Source organism: Macaca thibetana, chromosome 3 (genome assembly GCF_024542745.1).
Source record: "Macaca thibetana thibetana isolate TM-01 chromosome 3, ASM2454274v1, whole genome shotgun sequence".
NCBI lineage: Eukaryota > Metazoa > Chordata > Mammalia > Primates > Cercopithecidae > Macaca > Macaca thibetana.
In genome coordinates, this window is record NC_065580.1 from 117,392,802 (window position 1) to 117,412,337 (window position 19,536).

Sequence of the window (19,536 nt, forward strand, 5' to 3'; positions counted from 1 at the left end):
CACCTTTATTGTGGAGTTAACACTTGTAAACTACTCTGCAGTTATGAGGTACAGAATGGAGGTATTTCTAGTCCAATCTTCTGCCAGACTCAGAAATCCCATCCCCAACATTTCTTACAGTAAACACCTACCTTGAGCGAAAAACTTCCAACAGTTTTGAAACTCAAGGTTTGAAAGTCAGCAGGCCCCACTGTCCTCTCTAGCTGTGTCCCTCCCTCACGGCCACAGAACCACAAGAGCCCTATGGTGTGTGGTTTGTTTACAGCCTTCTTAAACTGGGGCCACTAGGACTGCATCTAACGCTGCAAAAGTAACCTGGCCTGGAACTAATAAGCAATTACAGAAAGATTGCTGGATATAAGCTTAATGTACAAATGGTCAATTGTTTTCCTACAGACCAGCAATAAACAAGTAAAATTTGAAATTAAATACACAATACCATTTATAGTAGCACCTCCCAAAAACTACTTACATTTAAATCTAACAAACTACAGACAAGATTTATATGAGGAACACTATAAAACTTTGAAGAAAGACACAAAAAACTAAATAAATGGAGAGATATTCTATATTCATGGATAGGACTCAACTTTTGTCAAGATGTCAGTTCTTCCTAACTTCATCTATAGATTCAACACAATCTCAATAAAAATCCCAGCAAGTTATTTTATGTATACTGACAAAGTGATTCTACAGTTAATACAGAAAGGCAAAAGACCAAAAATAGCAAACACAATATTGAAAGAGAAGAGCAAAGTTGGAGGACTGACATTATTTGACTTCCAGGATTACTATAAAGCTAAAGCAATCAAGAAAATGTGATATTGGTGAAAGAACAAATAGGTCAATTAAAGAACTCGAAAGTAGACCCACGTGAATACAGCTAACTGATCTTAGACAAAACAGCGAAGGCAATACAACTGCGAAAAGACCGATTTTTTAACTGGTGGTACAGAAGCAACTGGACATCTGCAGGCAAAAAAATAAAAAATCAATCAAGACACAGACCTTACCTCCTTCACAAAAATTAACTTAAAATGGATCATAGACTTAAAGGTAAAATTTGAAACTATAAAATCTAGCTGGCCTTGGGTTTGGTGGTGAATTTTAAGATACAATACCAAAGTCCCAATCCATAAAATAAGAAATCAATAAACTGGGTTTTATTAAAATTAAAAATTTCAATGAAGGGGCCGGGCACAGTGGCTCAAGCCTGTAATCCCAGCACTTTGGGAGGCCGAGACGGGTGGATCACGAGGTCAGGAGATTGAGACCATCCTGGCTAACACGGTGAAACCCCGTCTCTACTAAAAAAAAATGCAAAAAACTAGCCGGGCGAGGTGGCGGGCCCCTGTAGTCCCAGCTACTCGGGAGGCTGAGGCTGGAGAATGGCGTGAACCCGGGAGGCGGAGCTTGCAGTGAGCTGAGATCTGGCCACTGTACTCCAGCCTGGGCGACAGAGCGAGACGCCGTCTCAAAAAAAAAAAAAAAAAAAAAAAGAATGAAAAGGCAAGCCATGAAATGGAAGAAAATATTTTCAAAAGGCCTGTCAGGTAAAGCACTAGTGTCTAAAATACACAAATAACTCCTAAAATTTAACAATAAGAAAACAAAAACCCAATTAAACAAACAAGCCAAAGGCCTCTATGGACACCTCACCAAAGAAGATATACAGATCGTAAATAAGCATCTGAAAAGGCGTTCCACGTCGTAGGTCATCAGAAACAATGAGATACCACTACGCTACTATTAGAAAGGCCACAATCCAGAACACTGGCAACACCAAATTCTGGTGAGGATGTGGGGCAACAAGAACTCACATTCATTGCTAGTGGGAATGCAAAACGGGACAGCCACTTTGGAAGACAGTTTGCCTGTACCTTATAAAACTAAACACACTCTTACCATACAATCCAGGAATGCGCTCCTTGGTATCTACCCACAGGAGCTGAAAACATATATCCACTCAAAAACCTGCACATGGGTGTTTACAGCAGCTTTATTCATTACTGCCAAAACCTGAAAGCACCCACAATGTCCTTTAGTAGGTGAATGGGTTACTAAACTGGTACACCCAGACAATGAAATACTCACTGATAAAAAAAATATGAGCTATCAAGCCATAAAAACACATGGAGGAAACTTAAATGCATATTACTATGTGAAAGGAGCCAACCTCAAAAGGCTATGAACTGTATAGTTTCAACTATATGACAATACTGGAAAAGTTGAAAATATGGAGACAAAAAAAATGAGTGGCTGCCTGGGGTTGGCTGGGGAGAGAGGACGAACAGAAAGAGCACAGAGGATTTTTAGGACAATAAAACTATTCACTATGATACTGTAACAGCAATTACCTGTCATTATGCATTTGTCCAGACCCACAGAATGCATGACATCAAGGTGAACCTAAATATCAAGTCCCTGAACTAGGGACTCAGGCTGTGTTAATGCAGGTTCATCAACTGTAACATGTGCACCACTTTGCTGGGGGATGTTGACAGCAGGGAGGCTATGCGTGTATATGGTGTATCTCTGTACCTTCTTCTCCATTTTGCTGTGAATCTGTCACTGCTCTAAAAAAGAAACTCTACGAACACATTTTTTTTAAAGTGACCTGCTCTCTCTGGCGAGCTGGTTCTTGGTTGTTGCATGTCTCACTGGGGTTGCTGGCAGTGTGGGTCAAATCGTTGACTCATGTCAAGTGACTTGTTGAGTCATGTCTCTGGAACATTTTAAATTTACAGCTGCCGAGACAGGTCACCCACATCCTGTCTTACTATATTTTCCCCCAAACTAAATCCAGGGCTTGACATTTATTCCACTGAATTTAGTCTTGCTCAAGTTAGACCGGCTCATGAAGCCCTTGTTGATGTCCCAAAAACTGCACCCCACCCAGCTCTGTGCAAGCTTCTATAAAAGGAAACCTCCTTCAAGGCTCACAGAAAAGAAAGGAAACCTGAATACTGAAAGTGCAAAAGGAAGTTGTGTCAGTGAGTCCTTTTTCTCCCCAGTCACCAGATATAGAAACAGAGCTGCATTTACTGACCTGCCCCCTGCTTCAACAGCTCAGCTGCTGAATTGGCTGCTGTTTGGGGAGAATTTTCTGCTATTTCCTCCAATGGATCTGTAGGAAGGGGCAAGAAAATATAGAAATGAGTCCTGCTCCTGACCAAGAATCCTCATGACAAAGTTAGACAATTTGATGACAGAATTCCCAGATGGTGACATGCAATGGTTTTGCAGAGTCAAAAGTCTCTTTGGGACAATAATCCGGCCCACAGAAACCATGATCACATTCTGAACAAAAGTAGAGATGAAAAGGCCTAACAAAATATTTTTCTAATCACTGAATTAGTCACATGAATAATGACACTTTGAAAGGTAAATCACATTTACCTGTATATTAAGTGAGACCATTTTTATGTGAAGTTGTGACTGCTTAGGAAAGTGGGACATACAGTCACATCGCCCTGACATGCTGTGGGTGCTATTTAATTTTATTAAGGATATTATGCAACAAACATAAAAGTAAAAAGAACAGCGCATCCATCGTCTAAGTTCAACAACATCAACATTTTGCCCATTTTGTAGAAATGTAAAAATTAAATGTCAATGACCCTGAAGCCTTCTTTGTCTGAGGGTTTTATATTTTTAAGCTATAGAATCTTTGGTCTATAGAAATCTTTCATCAAAATCCATGAAGTAAAGCTATCTGGGAGCTGTCAATGAAGCAGAATCTCTTCTTCTCTCCTTGCTTTGGGTGAACTCATTGGCCTTTTCTTGGGTTCAACCACGAGAATACAAAAAAACTTCCAGTCTTATTATTTTTCTCAGTGGATCTTTATGGATCTCTAAAACTGGCGGCCTTGACTGCAGACAATCTACACAGAGCCAGACTAGCACTGAGGACCCTTTACCTCTCTCTGGGATAAGGAGCTTGCACGGCAAGGCCAAGGGCGTGATGGAATGCTGGCACACCAAGGCTGTCAGGCTTCCTGCAAAGTGGACAGAGAGCAAACAAGAGTCAACAACCACTGTAGGTGCTGTGTGCTCAGCCAGTTTATCAGCTGGAATGAAACTGATGCAAAGGCTGAGTCCTTATCTTTTCAGCAGCTGGTATGTTAGATTAATGTGCAGCTTTGTGCAAAACTTCAAAGAAGTAACAAGTTCCACAAGATAGTTGAGAGGTAAGTAAAGTGAACTGTTGATCATTCTTACCATAGACACATCATTACGAAATTATAAAGACTAAAGCATATGGTTTGCTGGATCTTGAATCAAGCCAACTCTAACTTTAACCTTATATATTGCCCCTGCACAATGCTTCTTAACAAAGCTCTAATAACGATGATGCCTAAGGCTGCACTGTGCTTTGTGTGGCTGGCTCAAGTCATCTTTCCAACAAGCTCGTGAGGTAGGGAAGGTTCCCAATTTGCAGGGATGGGAGGGTGCTCTGTTGGGAGCTCTGTGCTGTTCCTTGTGCTGTGGGATAGGGTGACGCTGGAGCTCCAACCTTCTCAGGACTTATCTGCTTGCCAACTAGGACAGAATCTTATTGATGTCTGTAATTGCTACTTCTGATATGTTGCTTTTCATTTGTTTGGTTTTGACAAAACTTTTAAGAACACTTTCAAATCTAGTTTATCTTAAAGATAATAATTCAGATTAGTGGGATTTCAGAACTGGGGAATGAAATATGAATAAACCATCACAAGAGTGATGGTACCAAATCTCAGGTCGGTGAGCAGAGGGAATCCAGGCCTCATGAGTTCAGAACATTGACAGCAACCTCTCAAGCAACTCACCGAAATATGGTTCATTCGAGCACCCTTTCAACCGCACTCCCTTCGGGGTACACTCGATCAAAAAGTGCCTGACGAGTTCATTGGCCAAATCTCCAGCTGTGACAAGAAATGTAAAGAAAGAAGCATTTTTTGAAAAGGGGAGCATGGGAGAATTCAATAGACAGAACATAAAAGCCAGGAGGTACAGGTGAAAAGTTTCTTCTCTGAATACGAGTCGAGCCACTGCAGAAGAGGCTGCCAAGAACCATCTTCATCCTAGGAATGGTAGCCGGGCTGCAGGACGACTGGATGAGCACAGGCTAGGCCAGATACAGGGTGGGAACGCTTGCAATGACAGTGTGGGGGCTGGAGAGGTACCTTGGGAAAGGCCCTCAAACATTTTGCAAGAATCCCCAATGAAGGGGATGAGCTTGCAGCTAAGAAAGAGGATTATGAATCTCCAGTTGAATCCCCTCCCAAAGAGGAGAGGTGAGAAAGGCTCAGACACAAAATGATACCTAGAATGAATCGCTAAAAAGAGCTGGAAGGAGGTCAGTCTTCCGAGTGGGATTTAACCAGGAACCTGGATCTGCAAAACCTTCCAGAAAGCAAGCACTCAGCTGCACAGGAGCAGCACTCTACCACATTGCTATTAATAGTAAACAGTACATCTGCTTCAGGCCAGCCCATGAGTCCAAAGAGAAAACACATCATAAAAAGCCACTGAATGGCGAAACCGTCTGAGAGTGGAAAAGTACAAACAGCATAACCAAAAGAACAAGAAGTCGCTGCCCTATGCTAATGAGTCCAACAGACCTTCACAGTGTGCTGTATTTCTGTGCTCCAGTGCTTCCTTCATCACCCTCCACTGGGGCATGTCTGCCTAAACTTCTAATATTTCTGATGTTGGAAACCTCCTGGCAGGACCCACTGGAGTTGGGCTTGATCCCCAGTGCCCTGCCCACAGTAGGCTTCCAAAAGATGTTTATAAACATGACAAATATCACTGTGTCAGCATTTCACAAGGGCAGTAAAGTTTGCAGAAAAGGAAATGATCAGATTCCATAAAAGGCTGTGTTGAATTAAACTGGGATAAGAACATACTATCACATTCAGTTATGGAAGGAAAATGATGCCTGGCTTCCAAACTGAAGGGGACACCAAGCGTGGATCTGGGTGCCACTCATGAGACATGGCTAGTGGGAAGTCCTTCTAGCCAGGGATCTCTGGAGAACGGCATCCAGAACGTCCCTAGCTGTCCATCTCCAGTTTACTGGAAGAGGTATGGTGAATGGCTGTGGCTCTTTAAGAGCTGGTAAACTCTTTGCTCAAATCTGTCCTTGAATTGTGAAACCTGAATGTCAAATCCAGGGGCAGGGTGAAGACGCAGCAGCCAGATAAGATTTCACCCAGAGGCCACCAACAATGCTGGGTTTCCTGAAGTCTGCTATTCTAATATCCCCTATTTTGTTCCCTTCATCTTCAGATTGAGTCCAAAATCTGTCAGAGAGGCAAGATGCACACACAGGGGTAAAAATAGTTATAGTCTCTCATCTAGACTCCAAAGACAATGCATGCAGAAATGTTATTTGTCCTTGCTTTAAAACTTCACACGGAAACCAAGGAGCCATGTAAAACCATCCATCATTCCTGCTCTCCCAATAATGTCATCTCTGCAGACTTGCCAGATGCGCTTGGTCCTGCGACCCTTTTTCCTGCCATCGTTATTCAGTTTGCTTCCAAATAAGGCTTGAACAGTCCTCAACAATCAGGTCTAATCCAGCTCTCCAGTTACAAAACCCCCTATTTCCACTCAGAAGTAGCATCTTGTTTGGCTTCTTATGCTGGAATTCTGGATGCTAGAAGGTCCTACTTTTCAAGAATTACCTGTTCTTTCTCCCCTACACAACGCCTTCTCTCCACGTCGCTTCAAGACAGTCAGTATCCACAAGCTTCAGGGCTGAGCTTTGACTGAGCCCCGGGTCCTTCCCAGCCTCACTCCCCACCCCTTCCACTCTCACACCATTACCTGTGCCAAAATGAACCCATCTATGTTCCCTGGAAATGCTACAGCCCTGCCTGAGGCTGGACCTCCTGGAAGTCAAATCATGCATTCCACAGGGTGTAACTCCAAGGCGATTTTCTCCAGGAAGCATGAAGCAGAGGTTTCATCCGAGGATTTGGAAAAATCTTCTCGGGTGTTAGGCACAGAGCATGAGGGAACCAGGTGGGTGTCTTACTTTTCTGTAAACACAGGGAGTTTAAAATCCGAGCTGCTTCTGATTTCCCCACTCCTAGTGAGTCAAGTTCCCCTTACAGGGAACCAAAAACTTGCAGTGTCCCCTCAGTCCACAATTTCCATTTGGGGAGACAGACAGAGTGAAAGAATAGCTTCCCTTTCCTTAGAGTCTGCGGCATGGTAGCACACAAAGATGAGTATAACGGGGCAAAACGGGCAGGGGGAGAAAAAAGGAAAAAAAAAAAAAAGAATAAACTGAAAATCAAGTGTCCACCAACAATAGAACGGATCAATTGGTTGCAGGATTTTCATAAGATGGAAAGCCACGAACTTCCAAAGAGAACAACAGCTACAAGCAACCTTAGAAATATGATCGGTGGATGCTGGCGAGGTTGTGGAGAAAAAGGAATGCTTTTGCACTGTTGGTGAGAGTGTAAAATAGTTCAACCATTGTGGAAGACAGTGTGGCGATTCCCCAAAGACCTAGAGGCAGTAATACCATTGGACCCAGCAATCCCATTACCGGGTATTACACCCAAAGGAATAGAAATCCTTCTATTACAGGTTGGTGCAAAAGTCATTATGGTTTTTGCCATGACTTATAATGCAAAAAGGATTCAGGCAGGCATACTCCTTTACCTGCATTAGAGATCTCTCATGAGTCTAGCCTTAGTCTAGTATCACTTTTAATCCATCTAAAAATACCCTACTGGGTATAGATACACTTTTTTAGATACACTATTCTTGTATACAAGAATAGTTCTCGTAGTATGCTAGTTTTCACATAAAAATGTGTATTTGCCTGCATTTGGACAGGTAATCAGTGAAAAGACACACATGAATCTACTCCAGATGGTTGCCCAAAGGAGGTGAGAGGGTAGTGAGGCAGATGGAGCCGAAATGGAAGCAAAACGGGCTTAGTGGATGCCTTATCCTATGGTTCTAATTTTTGAACAATGATATGGATTATCTATTCAAAACAAAAGAAAATAAAAGTAACAAATTAATGTTCTTTCTTAAATAAGGTGAATACTTTGTAAAATATACCTGAAAAAAAATAAATACTAAGAATAAAATTTGTGAGTATTGTTAAAGTCATCTTCTATCTTATTAGCCTAATAATAAACCAACAGAGCTTCTCTGTGGATGAGCTGAACAGATCAACAAAGAGTGGTAACCTTACCTTTCTTGTTCAGCTGCAGGACTGAAGGTGGGGGTGTGGCCACCTTCATGGCCAGGCCATAGGCCCCTCGGAAGGAATGGCTATCTCGAACGATGAATGAGCCTGGCTCCTTATCCTTCAACATGGCGATAGCTGGAGAAAGGGAGGAGAAAGACAAGAATGTCTGCCGGGTGGACAAAGGTCTATGCCCACTCATAACCTTGGGACAGGTCCTCTTCCCCTTACTCTTTTTGCAAATTGGGTCAGTGGGGACCTGGCCGGGATCCCCCTGCTTGGCTGGAAGAATATGTCCATGCAGTTGAGGGGCCCTCAGGGAGGTCTCTGTGGTATCATGTATGTTTCAAGGGTGGGCCTGCCTGTTGAGGAGGCAGAAGGGACAGGAACATCCCCGTCTTTAGTTAAGACTGAGGTGCCGGGCACTGTCCCGTGGGCTGCCCATGGAAAAACACAGGATTTTTGTTAATCTCACAACACCTGTGATGTCCAAATGATGGTCCCCACCTGAGAGCCCAGGAAACCGAGGCTCACGCTGAGTAAGTAACAAGACCAGGTCCAAACATACACAAAGGGGAGAGACAGGCAGTGGGAGGGCAGCTGTTGCAGCACACCTGCCGCTGCTTGGACATTGCATTCTGTGGCATTTTTCTTAAAGGTTTTAGAACATGGACTCTTCCAACAGCATAAAAGGAAAGAAGGTTTTTTTTGTTTTTTTGGTTTTTTTTTTCCAGACGGAGTCTTGCTCTGTTGCCCAGGCTGGAGTGCAGTGGCGTGGTCTCGGCTCACTGCAACCTCCACCTCCTGGGTTCAAGCGATTTCTCCTGCCTCAGCCTCCCAAGTAGCTGGGACTACAGGCGCCGGCCACGTCCGGCTAATTTTTTGTATTTTTAGTAGAGACGGGGTTTCACCACGTTAGCCAGGATGGTCTCGATCTCCTGACCTCGTGATCCACCCGCCTCGGCCTCCCAAAGTGCTGGGATTACAGGTGTGAGCCACTGCACCCGGCCAGGAAAGAAGTTTCTAATTACACTTTCTGATGATAGAAAGGGCATACCCAAAATGTTACTGAAAATTTGATACAAATTCCAAGATTCACCAAGAAAGTAACAAAAACCTGGCCTGAAGTGGCCCTCTACCCCATGGCTCCATGGCTGATGTGGCCAATGAGCCCAGCCTGGGTGGGGCTGAGGACACGTTCTCCATGTGCCCGCCAATCCAGGGCCTCACACAGTGGGTCCCCCAGGTTCCCTGGTGAGGCTGGTAGGCATTCAGCTAATCATAATCATTGCTTCAAAAAATCTCTCCCCTTAATGGCCAAAATCTGGCATTTCCCACTTCATGACATGGGAAGAAGAGGGAGTAGGTTAGGGTAATAGTAACCTCAACTTGATGCTGCTCAGACAGGCCAGAGTGTTCCCTGATAACTAGACTATATCTCAGAATTTCTTTTCTAGGCATTTACTGTTTATTTTACAAAAGGGGGAAAACTGGGGATTTAAAGTATAAGATTATAATTACAGCCATGGAAATGCTGCCTTTCTGGAATGCCAAAGGCTCTGTCTGGAAGTGATCAGGGCACAGAACATGAACCAATAAGTGGTGAGATGCCCCCGGCATGCCTCAGTAAATACCTCCATGGCGCTCTCCCAGAAAGGCCCCTCACGTGCCCCCAGGCCTGCCCGGACCCACAGCCAGGGAATCTGTCTGGCCATAGGATGAAACAAATGGTTTCTTTTACACATTAGTCAATGCTCTGCACTGTGGCCCTGTGTACAGGATGAGGTCACAGGGGAGGAGCTCAACACGCCCCTGGGGATGAAGCAGGAGCTCTTCTAAACTGCACGCAGGGGGACGGATGGGCAGGAAAACACAGGCAGGCTCACCGTGCATGCCCGAGACTGCTGGTAGCTCCAGCCAGGCCTGTAGCCGCCCACGCAAGGGACCCAGGGCTGGGAGGGGGGCAACCTCCTGGAGCAGGGTCATGGGAATAAACCCTGAATTCTGGTGCATGTTTTCTCACAGCATAGTCTATAAACTTGAGGGCTAAACGTGCATTACTTTTTTTCAATTTTTAATTTTTATTTTTTTGAGACAGTCTCTCTCGCTCTGTTGCCCAGACTGAAGTGCAGTAACGCAATCATAGCTCACCGCAGCCTCAACCTCCTGGGCTCAAGCGATCCTCCCACCTCAGCTTCCTGAGTAGCTGGGACTACAAGTGTGCACCACCACATCCAGCTAATTTTTTTAGATTTTTGGTAGAGACAGTCTCACTATGTTGCCCAGGCTGGTCTTAAACTCCAGGGCTCAAGTGATCCTCCACCTCAGCCTCCCTAAGTGCTGGGATTACAGGAGTGAGTCACTGTGCCAGGCCTACTTTTTTTGTTTTTCCTAAGTAGGACAAAAAATTGCTTACATTTTGTTTCACCTGTGATATACCTCAGAGCTTTTCTTTTTGTAAGTCATGGTTTTACTTCCCTGTGGTAAATAAAGTGTAGAAGCCTTACAGGACTGAGACCTTAGGCACATGTGGATGGCAGTGGAGGGAACGCAGGCTTTGCTCCGCCCAGTTCTCCTCAGGCCGGGAGGGAAGTCCCAGCTGCCAGGCTGCAAGAGTGCGAAGGGGCTGTGCTCTCCTGCGCCGGCAATGGGAATAAAAGGAGAATTTTAGATCCGTTGTTTTTCCAAACAAAAGTGGGCTGAGGAGCCTGGTGTGCTGAAGTTGTAAAAATGAGCATCCACACACTGCACACGGTAGCCGCGTGCTCCACCCTGGTACTGGCAGATGGGGGTGGGGAGAGGGGAGGCAAGCGAGTCTACTCTCACCATCTCACACTGTCTCACCCTGCAACGAGTAATTTCACAGCATCTGGAGAAGCAATACCCCAGAAGTACAACTGGGATGGTAGTACTTAATTTTGATTTTACATTAAGGTCCTCTTATCCTCCTGAGGCATTTTTATGTTAGCTTTAGGAAACCTTAAGGAATTAAGTATGTGACAAATTGCACTCCCAAAGAGGCTATCTGGGTGTTTTTTTCCCTCCTGCATCACCCTGAAATGTCATTGCAGCTTTTCTAGAAAAAGGCACATCTGACAGTTAAAACCCAAATAAATGACACCCATGGGCAGCCTTCTGCTGTTTGGAGACTCTGACACAGGCAGTAGAAGGTTCGTCTGCACAGGTGTCTTCTATATAAAATATGTAGAAAATGGAGGTTATCCTTTTAGAGCACAGCTGGAAAAACTAACACTCAATGCACATGTTGGCCATCCTGAGATGCGGTCCTCCCAGCAAACCTTCTACAATGTGTGCTGAAGACCAGGCACATGCCAACAGCAGCCCCTACACGTACTGCACATCCACATCCACTTATCCTGCATCTACCAGGCGCCAGCAAGGGCAGGTACCTTCCACATGGCACCACTCACAGCAACCCCCCACGGCAGGCTCGAACCTCGCTACCCTGCTGAGTTAAGCCAGCAGTGCGCTCCAACCCAAATCTGTCTGTTTCAGATCCCTCTGCTACAATGACATTGCACGATAAGAGGAGGGGGCATCCAGCCCCACACATTGCCCTGCTCTAGAAGATGGCGCCAATAGAGTGGAAGGGTCCGTGCAGAATCTCCTAGGCCATGGTGCTGGATAGGCACCTCTGAGTCTGGCCAGCTGGAGGAGGTGCCGAGGCACTGGGGGCCACAGTCGTCGGGATTCTTGAGACACAAGCAGGGCCTTGGTGGTGGCAACAGGCACACAGCATCCGGCCGCAGAGGGGCCCTCGGCCATGGTGGGCAGCATTTCACAAAGGCCAATTCAGGGAAATGAAGGTCTTTCCAGGCCACGGGCTTTTTTTCTGTCTCTTCCACTTAAAATGACAATCGCTTCTTTGAGATCAGAAGAGATGCACATTCTTACCATTTCTATCATCTACATAACTGAATAGCAGAATTTCAGTGGAGAGCTGGACAGTGCTATTTTTCTGCCACTCAACTACTCATCTCTAGGCATTCCTGAGGCATCTTCATAAGGAGAGAGCTTTATTTTCTTCTGAAGTTGAGATAAAGAGGCACAGAGGAGCCAAGTGGGTCTCCTGCTGACTGCGGGCAGCTTGTCATTTCTCACCACCTTAAACCAACCCATTCCCTCTCTCACTCCAGCCACCACCAGGAGACCACTGGGATTCACTTTGGTCCCTAGGAATCCTGACTCTGTCTTCCAGGCACTGGAGCCATGGCCCCGCCCTGCCGTGCCAGTCACACACCATCTCTTCTGAGGTATATCCAAACTCTATGCACTGCCAAAATGAGGTATCCAGAGGAAGGTACACTCAGCTGAGACACGCATCCATTCCACAGCCCAGGGAAGCACCCTGTGAATTCTGCTCATTGCCCAGGGGCTGCCTCCAAGTAAGACTGCCCAGAAGAGCTTGCTAACCTTCCTCTCCCACATCTCTTCTATTCATGCTCCGGTAAAAAGTAATGCTCAAAACATTCAAATATTTATTGCTCAAAAATTAACATTAACGATTTCAAATTTAAAAAAGAATGCCTGACACTATAACAAGCAGAGAGATGCTCTGCCTGGTTTGTGTGTGAGGCATGCGGTTAAGTCCACAACCGGGTCTCATTATTAAGTGCTTATATAGGTGTTCACGAACACACAGAGTCCCTGACTTCTCAGAGCAGGGTGTCTCTCCTGCTTCCTCACCCTGTCCTCTGTGGTTTCATGGAGATGCAGGAGAGTGTGTCTCCTCCTTACAGTCAGTAGTTGTGGGCTGGCATCACTGGTAAGCCACTGGCTGGTGCGAGCAGCCAGAAATTACACCCTACACGCTGGAATGCTCATGGCTGGGGCCCATTCCTCACCAACTCTCTCATTAGTAGTGAGTGTTTCCCTATAAAAACGTAAAGTTTGTAGCATTTCCCCAGGAGGCATGGAATAATGTGTGGGCCCTGCTCGAACTCAATCCATAACAAGGCCACGGCTGCATGATGTTCCCACCGCGGGGCCCATCCTCACACAAGGCAGCCAAGCAGGCAGGATGGCAGATGCCCAGGGAGGCCCTCATCCTCCCCACGTACCTTGTTCTCTTGAAATATCCGCCTTGTACCAGAACTTGGAAGTGTCTTGAACAAATTTCACAATCACAAGTTTATCACCTGGACTATCTGTAAAGCAAAATTTAAAAACAGTGACCATGATGGACACTTTTCTTCTTGCAACCTCTCATCTGCTGTGATCCCAGAAGTCCAAATCCCATGGCAAGGGCAAGCAAGCGAGGGATGTTCTAAGGAAAGGGAACCCTGCCTTTGAAATGACTGAGATAGATGAGGCAGTGACAGCTTTGTAACACAAAACAACACAACAGGATGCTTGGATTGGGCCTTTCCAATATATTTTTAAGAATACATAGGAAGGCAGCAAGGAAACAGAGGGCAAAGTTGGTGTTGTTTAACCCATAGACCACATTGCTTCTTATACACTTGAAATATTTCATAATTGCGTTTAGGATGAATTCATTTAATTTGACAAGGAATTTGTTATTTACAAAAAGCCATGTTCCCAAGTGAAACGGAAAATAGAACCACTGCAGATGTCTGCACTTTCTACAACTGGAAGGAATCCAAGGTGGCCAAACACAGAAGCCAAGAAGAGTGAATGAGAAGCCTGGGCCAGTGCTTGGCTTTGGACCAGGAAAATGGAAAAGTACCCCAACGGCTCTGGATTTTCTCTCCAGGTGCCCGGCCCAGCACTAGAGATGTGCCAGCTCAGCTGCAGGTCTGAACCCTTCCCTTCCTGAGTGAATGGACAGAGGGGCCCTCCCACCCGCTGCAAACACACCTACCTGGCAGAGGTGAGGCCACCTCTGAAGCCTTGGAAAAGTCCGGAAGGACATTCGGGAAGGGGATACTGATGGTGCTCCCGCTGTGCGGGCTGGAGAAGCCACTGGAGGAAGGGGAGACTGAGCCCAAAGAACGATCCCCCTCCGAGGCCCGCTTCTTCTCAGGGAGGGGCGGCTGCCCGGGCAGGGTCACGCCCTGGCCCTGCAGGCCTGGACTGTGGTGGCTGCTGTGTCCAGGCGCCACCGTGAGAAAGTTGTGGGACAGGAAGCCATTGTCGGCAGCCCCTGTAGCTGTCAGCGGGATGCCGGGGGTCGGTGACGCTCCATGAGAATTGGCCAGCAAGGCCCCCAGGTCCTCCCCGGGCGGAAGGCCACTTCCCACTGGGGCGGCGCCGAAGCCCAGGAAGGTCTGGCTGCTGGGGGGCGCCAGGGAGTCCGGTGGCTCTGCTAGGGACAGCTCATGGCTGTGGAAAGAAGCCTGGAGCTCTGACGGCGGGAAGCAGGACAGCACTGGGGAGTCCTTCCTGGTACCGGATAACTCAGCACTGAGGGGACTTCCGGTGGGCCGGCCGCTCCCCAGCAGGGAGACCGTGGGCTTGGGGCTGCTCTCCACCCACTGGCGTTCTGCAGAAGAGGAGCTGTCCAAAAGACAAGCCGACCAAGACAGCACGTAAGGTACAAAGAGACACCTAAAGAACAGCAAGCGTCACCCACATGGGAAGACAGGGATGGGGAAGTGGGTGCTGAGGCCCTCCAGGCAGCACAGGAGGGATTTTCCAAACTATGTACACTAAGGCCCTCTCTGAGCTCATGCTGCCTGCCTTTCAAGCCCCCACTTCATGCCCAGATGCTGCAGCCCGCATGAGGGCACCCAGGGGAGCCACCCCACGAAGGCCTCCACATGCACAGATGCTGCTCCCTCGGCCCCTGCGCCTTCCCTCCTGCGCCTTCCCTCCTGCATCTTCACCGGGTCAAGGCCCTTTCTTCCTTTAACACGCAGCTCAGCTGTGTACCCATTGGGAAGCCTTTTCCCAGCCCTTGCCCAGCACCTACGGCCACATACACATGTGCCCTCGGGAGTAGAAATGCCCTCCCGTCTTGTCCCACAGCACTAGGCAGGGATGCCACCCACATTCATCCCCTGCAGTGGGGCCACTGGTTCACTGCAGGTCCCCTCCTCTCGCAGCATGATCCTTCTGCCCCATGTCCTTTATCTGCCAGACACACCATCAGTCCTCGATCCATGCTTGCTAGATGAACCAGCTGATTAACGGATACGACAAAGACTACTGGAAATTACCACCCACTTATAAGTATGGAAAGACAGCTAAAACCACACCACGTGACACACATATTTCACTAACAATGGAACACTCATGGGTACAGAGTCTATGTATAATGTCCTTAGATGAGGGCTCCTCTTTTATTTTAAGGAGAACGGAGGTAGAATTTAAAAAGTTAAATAGGGAGCTATGTGTCCATACAAAAAAGCATACAGAAACTTATTCCTATTCTGAGCAAGAGGAATGGTCTCACATATCAATTTCCTCAGGGGCAGTATCTTTCTGAAGCAGAAATAGGCCATTTTTCCCTGTTAATACCCACCCCCTCCCACCCCCCGGTCTTTCTGTTAACCAGAATCCTTCTAAGACTGATTTTTCCTCTATTTCCTGTATGTCCCTATATTTTTTCATACGTCACCACACAGCCCTGGTCCCCTGCCCCGCCCCATCTTCAGGCCAATCCCTGCCTGGTCTAGCTTCAGCTTCTCTGAAGAGCAAGCCCCCACTGGTCCCATAAGCCTCTCAGCATTCTGTGTCTTTGGGGAGGTTGTGCCAAGTTTAAAGATCCATCTTCTTACCCCTCTCTCCTCTGCCCGGGGCTGTTGCTGGAAACGGTGCAGGAAGAAGCAAAAGTCTGCTGAAAGGAGGGCGTTGAGGGCGCGTCGGCCCGGAGCATCATGGATTTGGGTCCGATGGGGCTCTCTGACATCCCCACAGTGTGACTGAGCGTCTCAGGGCAGCCTCGTGGTTCTGTAGCGGGAACACAGAAAGCAGAGAGACCTCAGTTGTAGGACTGGAGAAGTCATAATCTCTGCCACTTTTGCATGTTCCACAAGAAACAGTGTTGACTTTGAGACTTTCTATCATCCATGGCCATACTGAACATGACATCACTACCCGTAATAGGCTGGAGGAGGCGGCCAGCCCTGTGACCCCAAGCATGGGTTTATTCTCACCCATCACTGTTCCCAAAAATAAAGTGACCTAACTCAGTCCGCCACACAGTGTCCAGCCCATTACCACGAGCTGGTCAGCACTGGCATCCCTTCAGTCATGTGGGGAGACACACATTGGGCCCCCTGGGCTGGTCCTTCCAGCCCCGTCCCCCACAAAGGGGGGTCCCCCTCTCCACCCCATGATCTAGGCTGCACCTCACTTTAGAATCAGCATGGCCTTTCCTCTGCAAACCAGCAGGCGACTTCTCCCCATAAAGACCATAAGTGCAGGCCCTGCAGCAGCCGGGCGGCCTAGGTGTCCTCCACCTTCCTTTGGTCCCCAGCTGGTAACTGGGCCATCGACATTGAGCGCTATGAGGGCAGAAACCCATGCTGGTGCTTTCCAGGTCAACCTCGCTGCTGCACAGGCCACACCATGGGGCGCAGAGGCCGCCCTCGCAGGTGGGCCAGAATGCAAACCTGCTTGTGTCCCATGCCTGAGCCCAGGCACATTCCTCTCGCCCAGTAGCTGCATTATTTCTGGATATTTAAAACACCTTGCCTTTTTTTTTCTTTTTTTAAACCAGGCTTCAAGAAATGGATAAATCTACCACAGTCAGTAAAATAATATTATTAGAAATACCGGTCATTTTGTTTTCTGTTTCAAAACAAGTGAGGATTGTAAGAGAACATTAACGTAGAAAAAAAGTCCATATTATTCATCTCCTGGAGAGGGTATTGAAATTTAGAGATTTCCAAATGATGCTGTTTTCCCTACAACTCATTCTGTAAACCCTTATCTATCAAAGATTGCCACATCAGCTGCAACAGCTCAAAGCCAGTACTACAAAGAGCACGTTAATTTTCAGCTACAATGCAGGAATTACACTTCCACTGAGGACAATTACGAAAGCTACACAAAATACTAACAACAATAGTTTGAACCCATTCAGATCTCCCAAGGCAGCCAGGGCTCACTGGGCCAAAACCTCCAGGGAAGGGAGCAGGCCATCCATGGCCATTTTTCCTTCTCAGACATTGACCCATTTGGATGCATGTGGTATAGGGGCCACTCGCAAACTAGCAATGGTGATCACACTGTTCTGGGGAGATAAAGTTTTGAGTTCAGAGCTACCAAGGCAGCCAGTTCTGGAAGTGCCAAGGTCTCAGAAAAATGAGGACTGCAGAGACAGAGTCAAACACTCTGAGCACGTTTCCCCTCAAGGCATTTCTGAGTCCTAAGTGGCAGAGGTGCAGGGCCCAATGCCCAGTAACCAAGACAAAGCCAGCTGCTATGAAGCTAAAAAGATCAGCAGGGATTGTGGCAGTGTCTTAGCAGATGCTAAGTAACCAAAAACAGCAGTTCAAGATGTACCTAGGAAGAGGGGCCTTTGCAAACACCACAAGGTTTCAAGGTAAGACCCCTGAAGGGCTACAAACTAGAAACAAGGGGACCATGACTGGATCTGACTAAGTAGCCTGTAAGAAAAATTATATCTTCTCTGAAGAACATGCCTTCCCCACCCAGAGCCTGACTTTGTACTTTAAAAATACAGTATCAAATATTTAATTTTAAAAAACTGATCATCAATGGCAGGAAACATGACAAATGAAAACCGAGACTGTCACCACCCCACACACAGAAAAAACACCCACAGCTGGTTCAAAAATTGATGTTAAAAGCCACAGATATTAAAATAACTGAACAGAATGTTTAAAAAACCAGAAGCAAAGAGAATTTCATCAAAGAACTGAAGTCCATTAAGAATAATCAAATAATGTTCCCCGCCCTGTGTTTGGTTTTCTGTCCTTGCAATAGTTTGCTCAGAATGATGGTTTCCAGCTTCATCCATGTCCCTACAAAGGACATGAGCTCATCCCTTTTTTATGGCTGCATAGTATTTCATGGTGTATATGTGCCACATTTCCTTAATCCAGTCTATCATTGATGGAAATTTGGGTTGGTTCCAAGTCTTTGCTGTTGTGAATAGTGCTGCAATAAGCATACGTGTACATGTGTCTTTATAGTAGCATGATCTATAGTCCTTTGGGTATATACGCAGTAATGGGATCACTGGGTCAAATGGTATTTCTAGTTCTAGATCCTTGAGGAATCACCTGACTGTCTTCAATAATGGTTGAACTAGTTTACACTCCCACCAACAGTGTAAAAGTGTTCCTATTTCTCCGCATCCTCTCCAGCACCTATTGTTTCCTGACTTTTTAATGATCGCCATTCTGCGGGGAGTGGGGAGGGATAGCATTAAAAGAAATACCTAATGTAAGTGGAGAGTTAATGGGTGCATCACACCAACATGGCACATGTATACATATGTAACAAACTTGCACATTGTGCACATGTACTCTAGAACATATATATGTACACACACACACACACATATATGTATATATGCAAACAGAAAATCTAGAACTCTAAAACAAAATAAATTAAATTAAGCATTCAGTTCGTGATTTTATCAGCAGACTAAACACAGCAGAAGAAATTGTGAGTGAACTGGGAGAAAAATAGGAAGAAAATATGCAGTCTGAAACACAAAGAGGAACAAGAATAAGAAATACACAAAAGATGGTGAGATATGAGATATGATTCTTAAAAATTCTAACATATGTATAATTGAAGTCCAAGAAGTGGTGGAGAAATTGAATGAGGCAGAGGCAATATTGGAAAATAAACATACTGAGAATTTCCCAAAAGACTCAAGAAATCAAACCACAAGTTAAAAAACAAAACAAAAAACTTAAGGAGGATAAATAAAAAGAAAACTAAACACAAGCACTTAATAGTAAAACTTCTGAAAATCAAATACAAAGTCTGAAACACAGTGCCTTGTCCATTTTGGGGGAAAGGATGGGACACCAATTTTTGCACAGATGTGTTCAACATTTAATAATGTTTCCATTACAGAAAAGCCCAGTACTAATGTTTTGTTTGTATGAACATACTATAAGATCCTTGGGAATGGTGTGTCTGTTGCACCCAACTGTAAATATCATGACCATCTCAAGGCCAGGCCTAGCAAATGCTCAGTCTGTGTCATGAATGCATGTGCATGTCTCCTGCTATGACTAACCTGTAAATCCGTAGAACAGATGCAGTTATGTGACTGACTGCCCCTCCTCCCAGTATGGCCCACAGGAAATGTTCTAAAATAAGTGTTTGGTGAATTTATTATTTCTTTCTATGAAAGCTGGGATAGAAAAACAAAGATGCATGGGGTTTAAAATCATCCCTCTGCACCCTCACTTCTATTC

The 19,536-nt window shown here is 46.0% G+C and overlaps 1 protein-coding gene across 16 annotated transcripts in view; it reads right to left on the minus strand.

Annotated features, from left to right (window-relative positions):
• TNS3 (tensin 3) overlaps positions 1–19,536 on the minus strand; it is a 309,986-nt gene that overhangs the window by 12,707 nt on the left and 277,743 nt on the right. For all 16 annotated transcript variants that reach the window (XM_050785529.1, XM_050785522.1, XM_050785526.1 and 13 more), the window contains 7 exons: positions 15,907–16,078; positions 14,049–14,683; positions 13,285–13,371; positions 8,210–8,341; positions 4,809–4,904; positions 3,921–3,998; positions 3,050–3,127 (listed from right to left, as the gene is read on the minus strand). In XM_050785529.1, coding sequence (XP_050641486.1) covers positions 3,050–3,127; positions 3,921–3,998; positions 4,809–4,904; positions 8,210–8,341; positions 13,285–13,371; positions 14,049–14,683; positions 15,907–16,078 — 1,278 coding nt within the window. The remainder of the gene's footprint in view (positions 1–3,049; positions 3,128–3,920; positions 3,999–4,808; positions 4,905–8,209; positions 8,342–13,284; positions 13,372–14,048; positions 14,684–15,906; positions 16,079–19,536) is intronic.